This window comes from Nannobrachium achirus, assembly GCF_963921795.1.
Source record: "Nannobrachium achirus genome assembly, chromosome: 21".
Lineage (NCBI taxonomy): Eukaryota > Metazoa > Chordata > Actinopteri > Myctophiformes > Myctophidae > Nannobrachium > Nannobrachium achirus.
Genome location: NC_137828.1, coordinates 47,358,152 through 47,382,639, shown reverse-complemented (window position 1 = coordinate 47,382,639; position 24,488 = coordinate 47,358,152). Strand labels below are relative to the sequence as shown.

General features: G+C 41.8%; 1 protein-coding gene across 1 annotated transcript; it reads left to right on the top strand.

Annotated features, from left to right (window-relative positions):
- The first annotated feature begins 6,784 nt into the window (after positions 1-6,784).
- On the top strand, positions 6,785-22,870 carry psme1 (proteasome activator subunit 1). The gene is made up of 11 exons (XM_080752141.1): positions 6,785-7,013; positions 7,669-7,701; positions 7,852-7,914; positions 8,316-8,417; positions 14,300-14,357; positions 14,988-15,085; positions 16,474-16,542; positions 17,993-18,060; positions 20,569-20,623; positions 21,169-21,255; positions 22,620-22,870. Exons 1-11 carry the CDS (start codon positions 6,975-6,977, stop codon positions 22,698-22,700), a joined length of 753 nt encoding a protein of 250 aa, XP_080608267.1. The 5' UTR covers positions 6,785-6,974; the 3' UTR covers positions 22,701-22,870.
- The last annotated feature ends 1,618 nt before the right edge of the window (positions 22,871-24,488 follow it).

Here is a 24,488-nt window from a genome sequence, read left to right as displayed (position 1 = left end):
AACGTGAATTCCACCACAGTACTGTTCCACAAGGCCCAATCCACTGTTTTCAAAACGATTTCAATGTGCTTCAGGCTATGATGAAGCAATGAGAAGTGTTGCAAGTTCCTGCCTTGGAAACTGTGGCATATAGTAGCCTGAACAATTTTGCACAGATGCATGCTCACCTACACATTCTCATCTATAAAACTCACACATCTAAACTACTAATACACACACAAACATTAATTTGGGGTGATAAATAATCAGAATCAGAATGTGTATTGATATGTTGTTCACATAATTATGAGGAATTTGTCTTGGGGCATTGCTCTTACATGGCTCAGACAGGTGACAGCAGTATGGGCATTGCGAACAGTATTGCACATAAGCTACTGTATGTGATATTTCACATCGCACAGACCATATACACATAATGGTTAAATGTTATTGTATTTACAGATATTGACATTGCACACATTAGATATTGCACATATTAGGCTATGGCTATATATATATTGTACACCCTTAGTTGCACACAGGAAAGAACAAGGAGAGGTGTGTGCAGCACTGGCGCTTACAACAATGATAATTACAGGGGGAGAGAGAGGCAGAGGTGACAGTCCAAAGTCTCTCTGGTTAGACTCCAGACCTCATGCTCTGATCTCTGATATGACATGCAGAGTCAGCAGCCAACCATGCATGTGGATTACATAAACACATGCACACAAATAAAAACACGTCCACAAACCATGCATGCATGTGTGAGAACACACATATGCTCATGCACAAAAGCACGCATGCATGCATGCACACACAAGCACACATGCACGCGCACGCACGCACGCACGCACGCACGCACGCACGCACGCACGCACGCACGCACACACACACACACACACACACACACACACACACACACACACACACACACACACACACAGGCCAATTCCCACATTTGATTTGATTAAAATGCATCCACTGGTTATCAAAACGACATTCAGAAACACTATCTGCATGCACTGGCAGAGAAAGACTCATTATTCACAGTGATAAGCCACGGCAGGCACAAATAGTTGTGGCAGTTGTGAATATTTAAAGAAACCTAAGTGAACCAGAAGAACCACGTCACGTCCACATCATTTAACAATGTCACCTGCTTCATTAATATTAAGTAATGGGCTTTGTAGAGATAGATAGATAGAATAGTCCCCCAGGTTAAGAGTCTTGCTCAGGGACACACATCGACATTGCTGACTTGGTCTGGAATCGTACCTGGGACAACCAGGCTCCCCAGGCGATCTCACTAACCACTCAGCAATGGCCACCCATATTTTATTATCTACTGTCAGTCTGGGTGTGTTCTGCAATGTCATGTTGCTCTGGTGTAATGTGCTGTTTACTCACATTCAACCCACATGTGTGCATCGCCACAGCACTTTGTACCAAAGAGGTTTCCTTGAATGAACCTTAAATAAAGCTATCTGTCATCGGGGGGATTATTGTTGTTGTTTTCATAACTGTTTGCTAGAGGTCAAGAAGCTGATAGTGAATCTGCATCTGTCTGTCAGGACCCATTGTAGTAGCTCACTCCTGCTTTTTGTGATGTAATATTCAGTGGAGAAACATGCTTGGAGAGAGAAAAAAGATGTGTTTGGTGTTATTGCAAGGACATATCGACAGACATGTTGTGACCTACAGTCTATGGTTGTGACATAAGCACACATTGACAGAAGGCAGGAGGAAAACAGATCTGCATATTTAGTGCAATGTGGCAGTGCAATGGGGCAGTCTGTAACCTAATGAGGCTAAAAAAGGTAGAACATGCTTAAATGACACACAGCCAAATTTCCTTCTTGATGAAAAACTACAGACCCAGGACCTGAAATGTTTAGCTTTCCTTAATACCAATAGTGAATTTGAATGGTCTCATTAAAATAACCACTTATCCTACATCAGTATACAGTAGTCCTTTTTCCCAGGAGTTCTACGAACACTTTAACTGCAACAACACACATCACCTGAAGCTTAAGGTGGACTGAAGTTGTGGAGTCAATCGACTTCACCCACTCTAGCCGCAAGGCATGGCGGACAATCAACCAGCTGACAGGCAGAACATCATCGGCCCCCAAGTGCACAGTAACAGCAAATGCCATCGCGTCCCAGCTCCTTAAGAACGGCTGCTTCCCAGGTGCACATAAGAACTTTGCCCGCACAACATCACACAGGGCAGCCAGTGTGGATGCCAACAAGTCAGGAGACTTCACTACAGCTGAGCTCCAGGTGGCCATGAGGAAACTCAAACAAGGGAAGGCACCAGGCCATGATTACATCCACCCCGAGTTTGTGACACATCCGCATGGCTCTGCTTGTTCTACTCTGCATGCTTCCGCAGATGCAAGCTCCTGAAGATCTGGCGCCGTGTCATAGCCCTTCCAAAGCCAAATAAACCCACTGAGGACCTTAAATCCTTCAGACCCATATCACTGCTCTGCGTCCCATTCAAGATCTTGGAGAGAATGATCCATAGCCGCATCGAGCCAGTGGTGGACCCATAACTCCCAAGGGAACAGGCTAGTTTCCGTCGCGGGCGGTCAACGGTCAACCAGGTGACACTGCTCACCCAAGATATTGAGGACAGCTTTCAGTGAAAAGAGAAGGCTGGAGTAGTGTTGCTGGATCTTATCTTACAGCTGCCTATGACACCGTCTGGCACCGTGGCCTCCACCTAAAGCTCCTAAAGACCATTCCCGACCAGCATAATGGTGAAGTTCATCATGGAGATGCTTACAAACCGCAGCTTCACCTTAAAGACCAGTGATGGGCAATGCTGCAGGCTCAGGAGGCTTAGGAATGGCGTTCCGCAGGGGTCTGTCCTCACACCGATGTTGTTCAATATTTACATCCACGATCTGCCGGAGATGGAAGCTGGCCTAAACCAGGATATGGGAATCCTGGCAGACTACCTGAGCAAGTGGCGCCTACAGCTCAGCATTGGCAAGACAGTGTCACCATCTGAACAACAGAGAAGCTAGAAGGGAACTTGATGTCTCTGTCAACAACAAGCGTCTGGAGTTCCAGCAAGACCCGCGTTACCTTGGCGTACGTCTGGACAGGTCACTCTCCTTCAAACAACCCCTTGAGGAAGTGATGGCCAAAGTAACATCAAGGTTCTCACTAATCCGACGTCTCGCCGGTACTAGCTGAGGTGCATCGGCTAATGTGCTCAGAATCTCAACGCAAGCCCTAGTGTTCTACGCAGCTGAATACTGTGCTCCAGCCTGGTGCAGAAGCCCACACGCCAGGAAGGTTGACGTTCCACCTGCCAGTACTAGCAGGAATCGCCCCGGCCGGCCTTCGACGAGAGGCTGCTACCCTCGCCCTCGCAAGGAAAGCCCAACGACATGACTGGCATATCCTGCACAACATCACCACACCAGTGCTGCCTCTAAATAGACTTAAGTCCTGCCACCCGTACAGCAGGGCGACTCAAGATCTGCTCAGGGCCACCCCTGAGGACCTGTCTACAGAGGCATGGTTGGCGGCAACCTGGAAGCGGGAGTGGGAGTCGTCCGGGCCAACACGCATCCACTGTTACATCCAGGACCTGGGAGGTGGCATCAAAAGAACTGTGGTCGGACGCTTCAAAGCGTCCATGCAAACGTGGGGCTTGGCGGACGGAGCAGCATGTGAGTGTGGGGAGCCGGAGCAGACCGCTGACCACATAATCACAAGGCACAATTCCTTGGCACAATATCACATCACACCTGTTTTAGCACCTCTGCACTGGCTGCCAATTGACTTCAGAATACAGTTTAAAATCCTACTTATCACATGTAAGGCCAGGATGGGCCTCGCCCCTGCCTACATCTCGGACCTAGTGTCTAACTATGTGCTACTACAGTACGTACACTGAGATCTGCAAATAAAGCACTCCTGGACATTCCAGCAGGTCAATTTAACACTAAAGGATAGCCTTTGCGTTTAGAGCCCGACCCTTTGAAATGCCCTGCCCCTGGAGATCCGGCTAGCTGAGTCGGTCCCCCGTTTTAAATCACTCCTCAAAACCCATTTCTAGAGATTAGCTTTTAATCCCTAATCCCTGTAATTATGATTTTTATGTATTTCCACTGGTCTTCTACCATTATTTAAGTTAAGTATGTATTTCTCTGTATTGTTTTCTGCATTGTTTTTAACCTTTTTAACCTTCTGTGTGTGTATGTTTTGTTCTTTGTCCTTTTTTGCTGTTTTGTGTACTCTGTAAGGCACTTTGTAACCCAGTTTTGAAAGGTCTGTTTGTCTGTCAGTCAGTGTCTCTCCATTTTCTTTCTCCATCTCATCTGCTCATTTTAGATCTGTGACCTTTGCCCAGAATATTTCTCAACAAATAGCCAGAAAGGAATAACACAGACACATTTAAGAGAGTGATTACTCACTCAATCAAAGCAGATAATAATTGATGGTCTGCAATAATTGATGGTCATTCATTGCAAACATGACCTTTGACTTTTGGAACAAACAAGATTGGTAAAACATTTCCAAAGTTAAACTTTTGCACTTGCAGCTCTACTATCACAGTACATTCAATTTCCTTTTGCCATGTATAACTCATTACAATGAACGGAGATGACAAGTGATTGACCAAAAATGTCGGATTGATGGAATGGATCACATCTCTAGTATGGTTCATCTCTAGATTTGATAGATTACGATGTTGCATTTCCCTGACTGATTGATTAATTGGTTGATTTCGATTTTTATTGTAAAAAAATGCATTAATGAACGTATTTCTAGGGCTATGTAAAAAGGATAAAACAGAAAAAAAGCTCAAAAGCTCATTTCCATTGTGGTCATCATTGATAACATGTATTGCAATGAAATAGTCCATGTTGATACAATATGATAAAACTGTAGGCCCATGCAGGACAGGGGGTCTGGGCCTATGATCTGTAAATACTGTTTCTCTACTTGAATATTCTTCAATAAATTGTCAACGCTTAACCCTGACTGGATATTAATATTTTCCATAATAACTGTAGGCTACATTACGATTGATGTGTACAGTGTGATTGATTTCGGATTTTGTTTACAAAGGGTGGTTTCAAGGGCGTTGTACACTTATTTGTCTTAGACTTTAGCCAGTGAGCCCAACTACCCAGGTGACAAAAGGCAGATAAGAGTATTATGGAAACAATAGTGGTAATATAAATAAATAAATAAATGCATGTATGTATGTATGTATGTATGTATGTATGTAGGCCCTGTATGTATGTAGGTCTATGTAGCCTATGTGTATATATGTATGTATGTATGTATGTATGTATGTATGTATTTTAAACTTAATTAGGCACTTGATAAGATATTCACAGTTCTTCAGTTTTTCTCGGTTTTGGATTAAATCCATACAAGAATATACTAGACATATTTTTATAGGCTACTCTGAAGCACTTTCACGCAGTAATCAATGTGTGAACTGTGTGAACTTAAGTGTACTTTACAAATACCTTTTCTTATTATTATTATTAGCCTACTACTACTACTACTACTACTACTACTACTACTACTACTACTCTACTACCAGTAAGACTCCCTAATCGGGAGATAAGCGACCGTAGGTCGCTTATCTCCACAAATAGGGCAAAAAATAGTTTTTCCTAAATCTTCCTGGTCCATGTTGATGACATGAGTGTAGACATGCTGTGTAGTGAGTTTCGTGATTTTAGGGCAAAATCTGTAGGAGTTACGGCATTTTATGTGAGCTGCAGTGGAGGGGGTCCTCCACTGGGGGCGCCACCACTTTTGCATCCGTTCTGGAGCAGCAGGAGTGGGTGGTCCCCAGGAATTCCCCGTGAGCAGCCCCGTTGGGGTGGTCATTTGGTCATTTTTGCACATGTGGTCATTTTTTACACCTGGGGGTCCCCCAGGGACCTGGGGGTCCCTGGAGCTCCGGGGGTCCTTGGAGGTTGTAGTTTGGCAGGTAAGGAGTGTGTGTGCAAAATGTGGCATGGATGGGGGCAACGGTTGTGCAGATAGGAGCAGGGCAAAATTACACCTGGGGGTCCCCCAGGGACCCCCAGGTGCGGGGGTCCTTGGAGGTTGTAGTTTGGCAGGTAAGGAGTGTGTGTGCAAGTGAGCAGCCCCGTCGGGGTGGTCATTTGGTCATTTTTGCACATTTGGTCATTTTTTACATCTGGGGGTCCCCCAGGGACCTGGGGGTCCCTGGAGCTCCGGGGGTCCTTGGAGGTTGTAGTTTGGCAGGCAAGGAGCGTGTGTGCAAAATTTGGCATGGATCGGGGCAACGGTTGCGGAGATATGAGCAGGGCAAGAGTGTGACGTGTGAGGTGTGACAGAGACGGAGGGACGGACTTACACTTTGTGGAGGTTTATCGTGCCATTGTACTGAAGAGGTTGCTAGAAGCCCAAGAGATGCCAGTTATAACTTTGACCCTTATGAACATAATGCCAAAAGAACACGTGTGTAAAAACACAACAAGGAGAAGCACCCCACCTACAGTACATAGTTAGAACTGCAGCAGGTTTGTAAGCGTTGAAAATCTCCTCGTGCATGAAATCAAAACAACCAGGGAAGATACTAGTTATTTGCACAGCCTCGTTTAAAAAGAAATAACTGTTGTGGAATAATAACAATCAAGTTATCATCATGCATAGCTGAATGAGTTCCCTGGGCCTGAATTTGTTGGTATTTTATTTATGACTGAATGGCGTTCACGACTAGTCGACTACGCTAGTTAACGAGAATAAAACATTGACTACTAATCCCACAATGCACCAGACATCACCCAAAGGTGGAAAGTACGGAACTTCTTGAGCCTAGCCTACTTTGCTTTCATTTTCTTTTCACGTTTTATGCTGAATAACTGCGAGCACTTACTGTGTCGTCGTGCATTACATAACATTTAAGAGAAAGGTTTATCTTTCTTGCATTGTTCCAAAAGATACATTTTGTTTTGGTTATCCACACATCCAAACACGAGATGGCTTCCTTAGATATTCGTCCGGAATCGAAGAAGCAGGTGAGTCTGGTTGATTGATTCATGACATGTCCAGTGGTGTAGTAACTATTACATTTACTTACTACTGTACTTAAAGTACAATTTTGAGTTATTTCTACTTTACTTGAGTATTTCAAATTTCCAATACTTCTACTCCACTACATCTCGGATCCAAATATTGTACTTTTACTTACTACATTTATATTTAAACAGTTAGCTACTAGTTACTTTGCAGATATAAATTATAATATTGTAACAAACAAAACCACTTCAGCCCTATTTTATACCTTGGCTATTTTCAAACGTTTTGTACTTTTACTTTTGGTACTACATTGTTATGCCACTGCTTTCATACTTTACTCAAGTACTAGTAACAGAGTATTTCTATTTTGCAGTATTGATACTTTTATGTAAAAACATTTAGTAGCCTACTTTTTCCCCTACTGCATTTGAACCCCTGGTGTATCTATCAGTCCTTTGAAACGGTAGCTCTGTTGTGATAAGCGTGTTTATAAGAAGAAGAGTCATAAGAGGTCAGGCTACCCAGGCGTCTGAACTTGATCTCTCCTTATCAGATCAGACTGTCTGTTATCCAATCCTTTATTGTGCGAGTAAGCCTGGTTGATTTTCATGCACGTGTTGACTATGATATTATCATCTTCATGTTATTTTACAGTTCGATGACTTCAGCCAGAGCCTTACCAAAGAGGTAATTTGGCTATTCATTTGAGAGTATCTATATTTGTATGTTTGTCTGTCCATCCATGTTGCCTGTATAAGTGATAAATGACCTGTGACAAATTAATCCCTTCTTGATTCTTGATTTGTCTATCATTTTTATGGTTTGTTTCCATAACAGGCACAAGCTCTGGTTTCAACTTTTTTCCCTCAGAAGATTGAAGAGGTTGAAATGCTGTTGAAGGTTGTTGCACTTTCATCACACTGCTCATGATCCACCTGTTAACCGTTGTCAGCCAAGCCAGTAATGTAGTAAAACAACACTTATTTTACTGCTAGTATCCAATAAGAACCTTATCTCCATTTTGGGAGATTCTAATGAGTCCTGCACACTGTCTTCACTTACAATCAATAAATATTTCGGTCTCTTCAGACCTTCATCAGGCAAAAGAAGAGACCGAAACGTTTATTGATTGTAAGTGAAGACAGTGTGCGGTACTCCTTCTCTCCTCTCAGTATCTATTACACTGTTCCAACGCACTTGTCCTAGTAGGTGTGCAAGAGGACTTCTCTTCTAAGGGAGATTCTAATGAAACAGTTTTTAGGAATAAACACAAGACGCTGACGATATTTTCCCGCCCACAGACGTCCTTCACCATTGAAAACCTGGCATCCATTAAGGCTCCACTGGACATCCCGTTACCAGACCCGGCTAAAGAAGAAGCCAAGCGCAAGAAGAAGGAGGAGGTAAGCCTCATAATCATCACGTCATCGGTAGTTTAATATGACCTTTTTATTTGAAAACGGTTCCATATACACAAAACAATGTTGGTTTTTATAAAGAGTAGGCCTATATTTAAATCAAGGGTGCGAGCATGACTCCAACTTGTATCATACTAAAGTTTCTTACACTGTGTGTACGTTCTGGAAGGTTAACTTTACAATACATTTCTCAAAGAGAACAAGGCACTTTTATTTTTATATATTAAGTAGGCATGGTATGCCTTCGACACCAGAGCGCTGCGCACAATAGAGGGGATAAAATGGCAGGATCGAGTCTCTAACATCACGCTGCGGGAGCGCACCAAACAGCCCCCCGCATCCCTTATGGCAGCTCAGCGGCGGTTGCGATGGTATGGCCACATCAAAAGACTCCCCCCTGATCACCCTACATACGCTATCCTCCACTTCGATCCAAAAGCCGCTGGTTGGAAACGCCCCTGCGGTGCACCACGCACTCGCTGGATTGATGCCATCACCAGGGACCTGCACCAAATGGGCCTGTCATTGGATGATGCTGAGCCCCTAGCACTGGATCGACCCAAATGGAGAAGATTGGTGAAACTGATTGGCTCTACGCATGGCGACGTCCCCGCCGCCGAGCAAGAGACCTGATGATGATGATGGTATGCCTTCATCAGCGTTGTCTGCTGCGGGCAATGGACGTGTCTCATTTATAGTGTCTGTAGGAAAGACAACTTCCTCTGTATGTGTAGATAACAACTTCCAACCAACTTGTACAATAAAGCGCAAACAAAATACAATTCATATACAGCAAAATCCATTATACACCTCCGAGTCCTAAATACACACCGGTATATGTACATAAAGTGACTTATCACGTTATCAGTTCAAATACTAGAAATACTGTTCCTTCGAAACAGTGTGGGCTCGATTCCAACCCAACAAATAGGATACTTTAAGGTACTGTAAGGTACAGTACCCTACAGTATTGTACTGTACCTTACTGTACTGTACTGTACTGTACTGTACTCTACTGTACTGTACCTTACTGTACTTTACTGTACCTTACTGTACTGTACTCTACCTTACTGTACTATACTATACTGTACTCTACTGTACCGTACTGTACCTTACTGTACTGTACTCTACTGTACCTTACTATACTGTACTTTACTGTACTCTACTGTACTTTACTGTACTCTACTGTACTTTACTGTACTTTATTCTACTTTACTGTACTTTATTGTACTTTACTGTACTCTACTGTACTTTACTGTACTCTACTGTACCTTACTGTATTGTTTTGTACTTTACTGTACCTTACTGTACTTTACTGTACTCTACTGTAACTTACTGTACTTTACTGTACTCTACTGTACTGTACCTTACTGTACTTTACTGTACTCTACTGTACCCTACTGTACTGTACCTTACTGTACTGTACTTTACTGTACTCTACTGTACCTTACTGTAGTGTACCTTACTGTACTATACTATACTGTACTCTACTGTACCGTACTGTACCTTACTGTACTGTACTCTACTGTACCTTACTATACTGTACTTTACTGTACTCTACTGTAATTTACGTTACTCTACTGTACTTTACTGTACTCCACTGTACCTTACTGTACTTTATTGTACTTTACTGTACTTTATTGTACTTTACTGTACCTTACTGTACTTTACTGTACTCTACTGAACCTAACTGTACTTTTACTGTACTCTACTGAACCTTACTGTACATATTCTATGTGTTCTAGAGGTGTATATTGAGTGCATATACTGTAGGTTAACAATCCCAGATCACATCTGTCCTCCACTATGTCTATAACCAAGGCGTTCTTCTATGTGGCCACTCCAGACTGAGGAGTGGAGCATGACTTTTATTGTGTTTGTGGATCTGATTTGAAAATGCATCGGTTGTGATATCTCCCTGAAAACCAACAACAACCACTAATACGGCTGATTGTCCCTGCGGGTTCTAGGATATATACTGTAAATCCCATTGCCCGGGATCCTAAAACCTTATTCTTTTTAAGAACAATTTCTAAAACACTACAAAACATGTCTCAAAGACAAATACAAGCAAACGTCTTCACAGTAACACAGTAACAGTTGTGTGTGTGTGTGTGTGTGTGTGTGTGTGTGTGTGTGTGTGTGTGTGTGTGTGTGTGTGTGTGTGTGTGTGTGTGTGTGTGTGTGTGTGTGTGTGTGTGTGTGTGTGTGTGTGTGTGTGTGTGTGTGTGTGCGTGCGTGCGTGCGTGCGTGCGTGCGTGTGCACATTGTAGATCAACTTCATAGCAGTATTAAGTGGTCCATCTATGTTTTTTATTAATAATAAAATCTGCAAAGTAACAAGTAACTGAGGCTGTCAAATGCTGTATTTATAGTAGAGTATATGTAACAAAAATGGAAAGTAGAGTAAAAGTACCTCAAAATTGTACTGTAGGTACAAGTACTTGTATATACTTGAGTAAATGTACTTAGTTACTTTGCAGCACCACAGAACAGCCAATGACAGACAGGCCTTTAATCACAGCTGTCTCAATCAGTAGAGTGGAGAGGGACATTTATAGATATTTGTAGTTTTAACTCAGAATATATACATCACAAAGCTTAGATATTTGGATCAAATCAGAGAGCAGACCTGTGTGAACGCAATGATATAGATAGCATATCTGAAGTGTGAACACTGCAGCCACAGCGCCTTAACATAAACATGGGTCTATTATCCTTCTCTCCACTCACTAAACCCATTGGAAATGCATTGGGTGCTTAAAGTTAAACATTTTTATTTTTTTATATTTATACTACAAAACATTTCAAAACCAAAAATACAAGCACACGTGTCCTCAGTAAGCTGAACACATAAAAATTTGAATGGTGTTGAAAGGTGTAAGCGTTTAAGAGATGAATCGCGCCAAAGTTTTGAGGAGATACTGACTATAAACTAGAAATACTGTTCCTTCGAAACAGTGTGGGCTCGATTCCAACCCAACAAATAGGATACTTTAAGGTACTGTAAGGTACAGTACCCTACAGTATTGTACTGTACCTTACTATACTGTACTGCACCTTACTGTACTGTACTGTACTGTACTGTAACTTACTGTACTTTACTGTACTCTACTGTACTTTACCTTACTGTACTTTACTGTACTCTACTGTAACTTACTGTACTTTACTGTACTCTACTGTACCTTACTGTAATGTACTTTACTGTACTCTACTGTACCTTACTGTACTGTACTGTACCTTACTGTACTGTACCTTACTGTACTGTACTTAACTGTACTCTACTGTACCTTACTGTACTATACTGTACTGTACTCTACTATGCCGTACTGTAACTTACTGTACTGTACTCTACTGTACCTTACTATACTGTACTTTACTGTACTCTACTGTACCTTACTGTACTCTACTGTACTTTACTGTACTCTACTGTACCTTACTGTACTGTATTGTACTTTACTGTACTGTACTTTACTGTACACTACTGTATCTTGCTGTACCTTACTGTGCTGTACGTTACTGTACTTTACTGTACTTTACTGTACACTACTGTACTGTACTGTACCTTACAGTACTGTACTTTACTGTACTCTGCTGTACCTTACTGTACTTTACTGTACTCTACTGTAACTTACTGTACCTTACTGTACTGTACTTTACTCTACTCTACTGTACTGTACCTTACTGTACTTTACTGTACTCTACTGTACCTTACTGTACTGTACCTTACTGTACTGTACTTTACTGTACTCTACTGTACCTTACTGTACTATACTGTACTCTACTGTGCCGTACTGTACCTTACTGTACTGTACTCTACTGTACCTTACTATACTGTACTTTACTGTACTCTACTGTACCTTACTGTACTCTACTGTACTTTACTGTACTCTACTGTACCTTACTGTACTGTATTGTACTTTACTGTACCTTACTGTACTGTACTCTACTGTACCTTTCTGTACTGTACCTTTCTGTACCTTACTGTACTTTACTGTACTCTACTGAACCTTACTGTACTTTTACTGTACTCTACTGAACCTTACTGTACTGTACATATTCTATGTGTTCTAGATCTACATTTTTGATTCTGTGTTTGGGAACCAGCAACTGTCAAATGGACTCCAACTGTAGTGGAGTATATTGAGTGCATATACTGTAGGCTAACAATCCCAGATCACATCTGTCCTCCACTATGTCTATAACCAAGGCGTTCTTCTATGTGGCCACTCCAGACTGAGGAGTGGAGCATGGCTTTTATTGTGTTTGTGGATCTGACTTGGAAATGCATTGGTTTTGATATCTCCCTGACAACCAACAACAACCACTAATATGGCTGACTGTCCCTGCGGGCTCTAGGATATATGGCTATGGGATTTACATCCCATCGCCCGGACTTGATTCTTGATCACAGCTGTGTAATCAGTAGAGTGGAGAGGGACATTTATTTATAGTTTTAACTATAACTATAGTTTTATACATCACACAGCTTAGATATTTGGATCAAATCAGAGAGCAGACCTGTGTGAACGCATTGATATAAATAGCATATCTGAAGTGTGAATATTGCAGCCACAGCGCCTTAATATAAACATGGGTCCCTTTCCTCACTAAACCCATTGGAAATGCATTGGGTGCTTAAAGTTAAACATTTTTATTTTTTTATAATTATACTACAAAACATTTCAAAAAGAAAAATACACGCACACTTGTCCTCAGTAAGCTGAACACATAAAAATTTGAATGGTGTTGAAAGGTGTAAGCGTTTAAGAGATGAAGCGCGCCAAAGTTTTGAGGATACTGACTAGTATAGTATAGAAATAAATAATGAAGATAACATACGTGTGCTCGCCTTCCAGGCGAGCCCACAATAATGAAGATAACATACGTGTGCTCGCCTTCCAGGCGAGCCCACAATTATTATTATTTCAAGTTCCTTTGAGACTCCTTCCTAGTAAGTAAATAAACAGTTGACTGGTTGTTGACAAGGGCTTAGATATTCTTTTTTTAAATTAATGTTATAATAATAACTACATGGCCAAATTTGCCATGACACAATTAAGCAACAATTCACAACAGGCCATGGTTGTCATTACATTACTGTATATCACAGCTAAGGGGCATTGTTCAACCCCTTCAAGAGGATATAATGGCTGGTTCTGATACTGAGTGAGTTTTTACTCTTATAAAACATTTGATTTAGATTTTGTCTCCATTGAGTGAGTCCCCTACTAAATGCCACATAGACTATTTATATTTCAAAGTATTCCTGGTACTCCGTAAGCGTCATCATAGCTTGAAATATATCCACATTGGTGACCTTTTAATTTGTTCATATTAGTGAAATGTGCTTTGTTTGAATTAATTTGTGTGCTTGAAGTGTGATTTTGAGCAATAGATAATGATAATGGACAATATTTGGACTTATATCATGGCCAGGGAGCCACACAATGCAGAAGACATCACTTTAAAGGGCATACATAAATGTAACCAGCTGGATTTGAATCCTGTTCACCAAACACCCTCAGCCAAAGGTCAAGGCCAAGAGAATTCTGCATCTTGGGCTTCCCTGCTACATAAAGATCATAACTAGTGCAGTTCAAATATTGACGTTAACAAGGCAGGGTTCTAAGTTCCCTGCTTACAACCAAAAACTTAACCCAAAACCTAACACTAACCCTAAGGTAAATGGGAAACATAGAACCCGCCCACCCGGGAAACGTACTGTTCCTAATGACTTTATTCTGGGCATGTTATACTAGGCAAACATTTAACGATGAGATTTGGTGTAGAAGAAAAGGAGGGGACATCGGTCAACAAAGTATACAGTAGGTTTTAAGTTCTGACTTAATGTCTCTGTTTAACAGAGGGAGGCAAAAGAGGGCAAGAAAGACAAGGACAGCGATAAAGAAGATGAGGACAAAGGTAACTGAACAGATATGAAAATACAAGGTGTTTTTTAATGTATTTATTCATATCCTATGTGGTGGTTATGACTTATGAAGCACTGCATGGCTGTTTCTTCATCAAACAAGGGGACCCCTGTTGATATGTCCCATGTGATTGCCGTTTCCTGCAAACGGTGGTTTTCATCTCTGGGCAGAAAACAGTGCATGCCTTGGTTTTTGCGATATACACCCCAAGGGTATAACTCACAAATGCATATTTCACAAATTTCTCAAAGATACAGACAATTATAAACCAGATGCCTGATGCTCAGTTTATGTTATGAAACATAGAAGGAAGGAAAAGCTCCTAACAGGAGAGGAAAATCCACTTTATATAGTAAATATGCCAGCTTCCGGCTCATCAATATACTTGATCTTTTGACCTAAAAATAAATGTATCTTAATAAAAGGAATTGAATGCTATACTTCCACTTTATGATAATTATAGCTAGAAAAATGTAATTTGAGACAATGAAAGCCTAGGGTGGGCACTGTACAGCTACTACACCTGATGATTGGATTAAAGTGTAAGTTTCATAATCAGCTTATTACCGCTCGGCTCAATTAATCTATGTTGGGGATGGCGTGGGTTTGATTGCTCCTCCAGGCCCCCCATGTGGTCCTGTCTGCTGCAATGAGCGTGTGGAGAGTCTTCTGAAAGAGGTCAAGCCACAGATCCACACGCTGAAGGAGAAGCTCAACACGGTGAGTCTGTTGTTTGTCTCTAGAACCCCATTCACTTACTGTAAATTTAGACCGGGTACGCATTATTGTGTATTATTATTTTATGCTTTAACTATTTAAAAATAGCAGATCTACAAGCTCGCAGCGCGGCACTCTGCGAGCTTGTAGATCTGCTATTTTTGAAAAACCAAACAATTGAATTTTGACCCCATTTTGACCCGATTCTATCAGTGTCTTCTAAATCCTTTTTTGAAAAACACATGTTTCTACGTCAGTGGTTCTCAAACTCTTTCATGTCATGGCCCCCGTCTCAAAATATTTTGCACCAGGGACCCTCCAGAAGCAAATATTTGAGTTACAAATTAGATATTCAAAGATTTGCACGAATTGTCATGATTTTTCAACAATAGCAGATCTACAAGCTCGCAGCGTGGCAGATTAACCTTTATTTAACAAGTATATAACATGTACAAGGAATTTATTTGGCTTATAAATGACACATTTACGCAGTATTAACATGCAGTACATGGTGGGGCTATACTGTACTACTTTAGATGATGTTATCTTTAAATAAAGCATTTATTAACATTTAAATACAGTATGATTCCAGACATCTCCAACACTTTAAAGATCAATCAATGTTTGAATATATTCTCACAATCTCATAAACTGCCATTAATCCTGTTTGTACCGTAGATTGAACCTTTTATTTATGACCGGTTAATTCGAACAGACCTGTTAACTGTTCTGCTGCCGTTGACAATCCTCACCGTCATTGAAAGGGTTAAAACCATGGTGCTGTTGACAGTGAGGACTGTCAATCTTACTGTATATACAGTAAAGGTATGATTACTTACTGTACGTCGCTCCCGTCGCGCCCGCATCGGTAATGTCCGCGATTTGTTTACGACGCACGTCGGGCGTGCACGCGAAGTGAACGTCCTCCATAGTAAATCCATTGAGAGGCCCATAAAGAGCCCATTTACTCCAAAAGAGACATTGTACAGTATACATGGCCTGTATAAGGTACACAAATACACTCGGCTGGGCGCAGCCATGTTTCTCTTCTGGGCTCACACTGTCATGTGACTAGATGACGTAATCGTTGCCGTCAAGTGATAATCCAAAAAAACAAAAAACAACCCCCTTCCGGCCCTTCAAAATAATAGCGGCGGCCTACGGAGGAAACGGCGCGGCACCAAGGCACCAAGCAAACTTCAGATTAAAAGGCAGTAAGTTGAACAACATGTACAGTATATACAGAACCTGTACATCTACAGCCCACCACATAACCAAGGTCTGATTCCCCCTTCCAGAGTGTTGTCCTTCTCTCTGCACACTGTCTCAGTAACAAACCGGTCCGGAATGCCTAAAAATAAGTATGTTTGCCCTTTTCTCTGTTACTGAAGGTCTCTATGTGGGTGCAGCTCAACATTCCTAAAATTGAAGATGGTGATAATTTTGGAGTGGCTGTACAGGTGAGTGATTGATTGGAGATGCTGACTTGGTGAAAGCAAAGAACTTCCCATTCATATTTTAACATATAATTAAAGGTTAAGTAAGACAAATAAATTACAACTTCTCAAGATATTATCTTGAGTAAGTACTGTAAGTGACGCCTGGGCCTGAGGCCCACTTTAATGCTCTTAAAAAAAATAAAAAATGAGAAAACTTTGAAAATGCCTTGTTGAAATGTGCTATACATAAACGTGCCTTGTCTTGTCTTGGCATAGAGTATAATATTTTACAATTAAAAAGGAAATATTCACACATCCACTTTGTTCAGGACAGTGACAACTGAAGCAATCATGAAAAAAGTATTTCATGGTCAATCTGGACCGTGGGGGAAAAGAAAGGGATCATCAGTAGTGGATGCACTTGGTAAGGGGATGGCTGCAGCCTTACAGGGTTCCTCCATGCCTTCTCTGGAGCTGACAGGACATTATGATTTTGCTGTTGGCACTGGTCATCAAATCAATGATGATGAGGAAGATGGAGACCCAGTTCAATTGACATGGTTACAAACATCTGTGTCATGGAAGATGCCAGAACTAATTGGCATCATCAAGACTTATGTCATTAGTGATTATTTTGTTTTTAATAATTATACTTTTTAATCATTTATTGTTTTCGTATATATTTTATGTTCACTATGCAGAGTCTTTCTCTTTGGACAAATTATATCCATTTCCATTTGACTCTCTAGGAACCCCACAATAAAATCTAAATCAAAATATATCACCCAACAAAAATCACCCAAGCTAAAATTATGACCACCACAATTTGACGGATAGACCCCCTGAAACGTAGGCCTGGCTTATTATCTCACCATGGAGTTATTGTTATTGTAACGGTTGGAATGGATTCAGCACCCCCACAAACCCCTAGAACTAGACATCCCACAAGCTCATATTTCACACCAGGCCTTCTCAACTTTGATTGGCTCCCACAAAGTTTCCCATGAGGAGTTTATTTTGCTATAATGTGTCTTTGCAAAAAGTGTTGGAAACAAAGCAGAGTGGTAGCAGATGGTGCTCGTATATTGGTATCATAAATTATTATTATATTACCTATTGTAAAGCCTTGATTATACTACAAGGATACATCTTTCCTCCATGTTTGTTTTCAAGTTCAAGCTCATGAAAAATTGTGTGTGCACTGCAGAGACTGCCACTCAAGATAAACGTTTTATTTTTATTTTTAAACTTTACTGCAGTGGAATAATGATTGAGCCACCCTGCAACCTCCTCCAGTCGGTAATGAGTGCGGAATTGTGCAGGAAAAAAGCTCTGCATTGTGAACAGACTCTTACTGTTGATGTGGGCTGATACAAGTTCCACTTTGATCCCACATCATCAGTGAATCAGAAGCTCGGTTTTCTAGTACTTTGTGTGTTTGGCTGTTTTAAAGTCTCTGTGTGTCCAACAGGAAAAAGTGTTTGAGCTTCTGACCAACACACGCACCAAGATCGAGGGATTCCAGACTCAAATCTCAAAGTAAGAGGCCACATTGAGTGGAGTAATTTGGTTGCGACCGTAGGTCGCACTTACTATCAAAACCTGCACAAACTGTCAGTCTGTCTGTCTGTCTGTCCGTCTGTCTGTCACACCTCACACGTCACACTATTGCCCTGCTCATATCTCCGCAACCGTTGCCCCGATCCATGCCAAATTTTGCACACACGCTCCTTGGCTGCCAAACTACAACCTCCAAGGACCCCCGGAGCTCCTGGGGGACCCCCAGATGTAAAAAATGACCAAATGTGCAAAAATGACCAAATGACCACCCCAACGGGGCTGCTCACGGGGAATTCCCGGGGACCACCGACTCCTGGTGCTCCAGAACGGATGCAAAAGTGGTGGCGCCCCCAGTGGAGGACCCCCTCCACTGCAGCTCACATTAAATGCCGTAACTCGGGCTAGGAGGGTCCGGGAGAGCCGGGGCCGGTACCTATTCGTCCGCCAAGGCAACGCGGACACCCCACCCCTCATTTCTCACATGGCCCTCTTCTAGCGCCACCATGAGGCCGATTTTTAAAACACATTTTTGGACACTGCTCCTACAGTTTTTGCCCTAAAATCACGCAAATCGCTACACAGTATGTCTACACTCATCCCATCACCATGAATCTGTCCCATATAGCGCCACCTTCAGGCCGATTTTTAAAAACACATTTTTGCACACTGCTCCTACAGATTTTGCCCTAAAATCACGAAAATCACTACACAGCATGTCTATACTCATGTTATCAACATGGATCAGGAAGATTTTGGAAAAACAAATTTTTGCCCTCTCCCGATTAGGGAGTCTTACTGGTATTTGAGGGTTATGAGGGTTGATTGCGACCGTAGGTCGCATTTACTATCAAACCCTGCACAAAGTGTAAGTCCGTCAGTCAGTCTGTCTGTCACACCTCACACGTCACACTCTTGCCCTGCTCATATCTCCGCAACCGTTGCCCCGATCCATGCCAAATTTTGCACACACGCTCCTTGGCTGCCAAACTACAACCTCCAAGGACCCCCGGAGCTCCTGGGGGACCCCCAGATGTAAAAAATGACCAAATGTGCAAAAATGACCAAATGACCACCCCAACGGGGCTGCTCACGGGGAATTCCCGGGGACCACCGACTCCTGGTGCTCCAGAACGGATGCAAAAGTGGTGGCGCCCCCAGTGGAGGACCCCCTCCACTGCAGCTCACATTAAATGCCGTAACTCGGGCTAGGAGGGTCCGGGAGAGCCGGGGCCGGTACCTATTCGTCCGCCAAGGCAACGCGGACACCCCACCCCTCATTTCTCACATGGCCCTCTTCTAGCGCCACCATGAGGCCGATTTTTAAAACACATTTTTGGACACTGCTCCTACAGTTTTTGCCCTAAAATCACGCAAATCGCTACACAGTATGTCTACACTCATCCCATCACCATGAATCTGTCCCATATAGCGCCACCTTCAGGCCGATTTTTAAAAACACATTTTTGCACACTGCTCCTACAGATTTTGCCCTAAAATCACGAAAATCACTACACAGCATGTCTATACTCATGTTATCAACATGGATCAGGAAGATTTTGGAAAAACAAATTTTTGCCCTCTCCCGATTAGGGAGTCTTACTGGTATTTGAGGGTTATGAGGGTTGATTGCGACCGTAGGTCGCATTTACTATCAAACCCTGCACAAAGTGTAAGTCCGTCAGTCAGTCTGTCTGTCACACCTCACACGTCACACTCTTGCCCTGCTCATATCTCCGCAACCGTTGCCCCGATCCATGCCAAATTTTGCACACACACTCCTTACCTGCCAAACTACAACCTCCAAGGACCCCCAGAGCTCCAGGGACCCCCAGGTCCCTGGGGGACCCCCAGATGTAAAAAATGACCAAATGTGCTAAACTGACCAAATGACCACCCCAACGGGGCTGCTCACGGGGAATTCCCGGGGACCACCGACTCCTGGTGCTCCAGAACGGATGCAAAAGTGGTGGCGCCCCCAGTGGAGGACCCCCTAAATGCAGCTCACATAAAATGCCGTAACTCCGGCTAGGAGCGACCGGGACAGCCGGGGCTATTCGTCCGCCTTGCCGGCGCGGAGACCCCACCCCTCATTTCTCACATGGCCCTCTTCTAGCGCCACCATGAGGCCGATTCTTGCAAAACACATTTTTGGACACTGCTCCTACAATTTTTGCCCTAAAATCACGCAAATCGGTACACAGTATGTCTACACTCATCCCATCAACATGAATCTCTCCCATATAGCGCCACCTCCAGGCCGATTTTTAAAAACACATTTTTGGACACTGCTCCTACAGATTTTGCCCTAAAATCACTACACAGTATGTCTACACTCATGTCATCAACATGGATCAGGAAGATTTTGGCAAAACACATTTTTGCCCTATTTGTGGAGATAAGTGACCTACGGTCGCTTATCTCCCGATTAGGGAGTCTTACTGGTTCTTTGTTTTAATAATGGTTGTTCTTTTTGTTGTTGTTGATCAGATACTACAGTGAGAGAGGAGATGCTGTGGCCAAGGCCGCCAAAGAACCCCATGTGGTCAGTGTTCCATACTCTGTGTGTGTGTGTGTGTGTGTGTGTGTGAGCGTTGATAAGAGTATCACATGGTGCTAATTATAGCTTCAAGAGAGCATTTCTGTGTGTGTGTGTGTGTGTGTGTGTGTGTGTGTGTGTGTGTGTGTGTGTGTGTGTGTGTGTGTGTGTGTGTGTGTGTGTGTGTGTGTGTGTGTGTGTGTGCGTGTTTATGCATGTGTGTGCTGTATATGCACACACGACATTCACCATCTATTCGATGTGCATGTGTATTTGTTTGCACACACTCTGGTGTGTCCCATCTAGAGAATATTTACTTGTTTTTCTATATTTGCTTCCATGAATGTACTGAAACAAATCACTACTGTATATACTTTTGCTGTTTGATGTAGTATTGATCATTTTTCAATCTTTGTATAAAATAAATGCATTACAAAATGTAAATATATTTATTTCAGCTGTATTGAAGAACATGACTAGTTACATGTGTATTTAAAAACATGATTATTTTATTGAATGACTGTTTGCCATGCTTGTATTTTTCATTTTAGGGAGACTACAGACAGTTGGTACATGAACTGGATCAGTACCAGTACTCTGAGCTTCGTCTTGTAGTCCTGGAGATCCGCAACACATACGTAAGACATACATGTTCACCTTACATATCACGTTCCATTGCAACGTTTATCTTCTATGTGTACTACTATAGTATCACTTGCATAAAGATCATCTAAAATGTTAAGCTTTAAGTACATGAACCATAGTGTGCCTAATCTTCTGGGCACGACATAATAGGCGAACATCCTGCGAAAATGGCAGATATTTAAGCTCACAATGCGCCACGGTGCAACGCATTGCGAGCTTGTAGATCGGCTATTGTCAGCGAAGACATTTGGTGTACAGGGAAAAAAGGAGCGGGCCAACGATAGAACCTTGGGGGACACCGGTCAATGGAGTATATACGTAGGGTTTACGTTTTTCACTGTCAAAGCTTGCACAGATGCAACACTACACTGATGATGTGACTGTATTCAGCAGGGAACCTGACCAGCTATAGATGTTTGGAATTGGAATCATGTGATCCACCACAAGTGTGCTTGTAGATCGTCTATTTTCACTATTTTAAATCATGTTTTTAAATGATAAATACAAAGGGAACGGTTTTGGACATACAAGGTTTCCACCCGACAACGACGATATACAGTATATATATAGTACATTTTGTGAAATGGATGGCGGAAGCCGCTCGATTTGAATAATTGGCCTAATTGCTGTGACAACATGCTGATTGATTGGTGTGCCAATCTTCTGTCCATTAATCACAATTATGCCTCCATCTGCTCCCTATTATTTTCCTGGTGTTTTGATGCTGCTAATGTACAATTATCAGTGTAGGCTGTGATGAAAGGACTGGCACCCATCCTCCTCCTTGCAGTATCACTCTCTCTCCATCTCGTTGTCTGTTGCAGGCAGTGTTGATTTTGACGGCAAATTTTGATGTTGTTTTAGTCATAGTCTTTTGAATATAATTCTACTTTTAGTCAACTAGGCCTAAATATCATAAGATGTTTGTCGACTAAATCTACAATTGATTTTGTCAACTAAAATGTATTTTGGCGGGCCTTTGATGGTATCATAATTCCTGATTTTACACTTGGTTGCATGCTGAAGATGACCGTTGCGACGTGTTGTGAGGTTGTAGATCTGCTATTTTCAGACTACAACCAAGCATAAAATGTATTTTTAGTTGTACTGGATCTCCTCTCTACTAGTCCCTCCCTGACATTTTAGTCTAGTTTTTATTCGTTGACGAAATTGTCAATATCTTTAGTCTTAGTCATCGTAGCTTTTCATAGTTTTAGTCAACAAAATCAACACTTGTTGCAGGCTACATCTCTCTCTTGTTATTTTATTTTAATCTATTTCTCTATTTATATCTTGTCTTCCTCTCAGTCTATGCTTCTGTGTAATATATAGTTTGTTGTTTTTTGCTGTCTTGAAGGCTGTGCTCCATGACATCATTAACAAGAACTTTGACAAGATAAAGAAGCCGAGAGGGGACTGCAAGGCTCTTATCTACTGAGGCACACACACACCTCCAACTGACACACAGTACGGTTCTTTCATACAAATACAAAGCATGACACCCTTAGCAAATGACACAACAAAATCCTTCTGTGAACCTTTTCATTTTTGCCTTACCGTTTGACTCTTAACATTCACGATCAGATTACAAAATAAAGCACTGTCAAACATGAATGCTGTTTGCAAGTGTTTTCTTTTTGTGTGTGTCCAATATAGGATTCCAAAGGCCTGCTTCAGGCTAATAATTAAATAATTGTGGAAGAGTCAGCCTACATATTTTCTTTTTTAATCATCTAATCTATTTATGCTAAAACAAACAAATATGGAGTGGAATTTGCAGTGGGGCTACTGGCATCACAATGATAATGGAAGGATTATGGAAAATATATTTGACTAACACTTTAAATATCTCAGTCAACTGTGATGCTTGTTGTACTATAGCCATATGTTGAGGGTCTTGTGTATTATCTAAGACCCTCAAAGTTCAGAGAGTTCACCTCTTCCCAGCCTGAGCCTGCACTCTACACTAGGGTCAAATGGCTGTAAAGAAGTTGTGATAGTCTATCCCAAATATATCAGTATATATATACCACTGACTATTGCCGATGATGGAGAGGTTATATAGCTTTATGAAATGAGAGCCACTCTTGCCGATTTCGTAAGAGACTCGTCACCAATTGCAAGATATTTAAAAGTTATTTGGGGCCATGATGATAACCCCTTCTTCCCACTATAGACTAAGGATTTATATTGTTTGTGTTATTGTTTACAACCACAATTATTCACGTGTGGAAAGACTGCGGTTCCACTAGTTTTACTAGTAGGCTAGTGTAGGCTTAGAAGCCTTTTCAGAAGTTAATTTAATGTTTTCCATTTAATCATTTCCTTTATCCTCATCTAATCTTGCGCTAATGCAATTAACTTCTGAAAAGTTAATTTAATGTTTTCCATTTAATAATTTCCTTTATCGTCATCTTGCGCTAATGCACGCAACTGTTTTCGCCAGGTTTTAAGGTCTTATTTTAGTTGTTTCTCATAAGCTTGCCCATCGGCCCCCACCGTTGCGCTCTGGTTCATCAGGAAAACCGCGGTCGCTCACCAGCCACAACACAATTCTACAAGGTTGAATCCAGGAGTTTGAGGTCATGCAATCTCAGTAGCTATAACTGCCCTCTGCCCTCCCAGATCCATTTGTTACCCAGACATTAATCACACCAAACCAATATATTGTCCATATTCTCCAGAGAATTCACCCTTTGTCAAGTCCCGCCCATTGTCCTGCCCCTCTATACACCCATTGGTTGCTGTGTCTTGGTGGGACACTAGGTGGGACACTCCATCCACTACCATTTTAATTCAGTTGCTTTGTGTTGTTATTCTGTTGTGTTCAATTCTAATTTCAAACTTGGTTTCAATAAAATGGAGTGGCAGCTGAAGTTGGCCACACCCACAGCTGCAGTTGAATGGTAAAAAAATAATATTATGATGTCATTATATCATTGTATTTCAACTGGGCCTTTTGAATCCGAGGCTTTCAGCTTTCAGGAAGTAACCAATAATACACAGGGAAGACATCTTTACCTATTATACTGTAGGTGTGGGCCGTGGTGTGGACCCCCAGGTGTGGACCTGGGGGTCTATTAGACTAATTAGAGTAATGTTAACTCCATAGACACATACAAAACAGAACAAGTACAAAAATATGGCACCACCTCTTTAAGTTTCTTGTGATTTCGTACATATTTGAAGGGGAAAATACATTTACAATTTTGAATTCATAAAAATA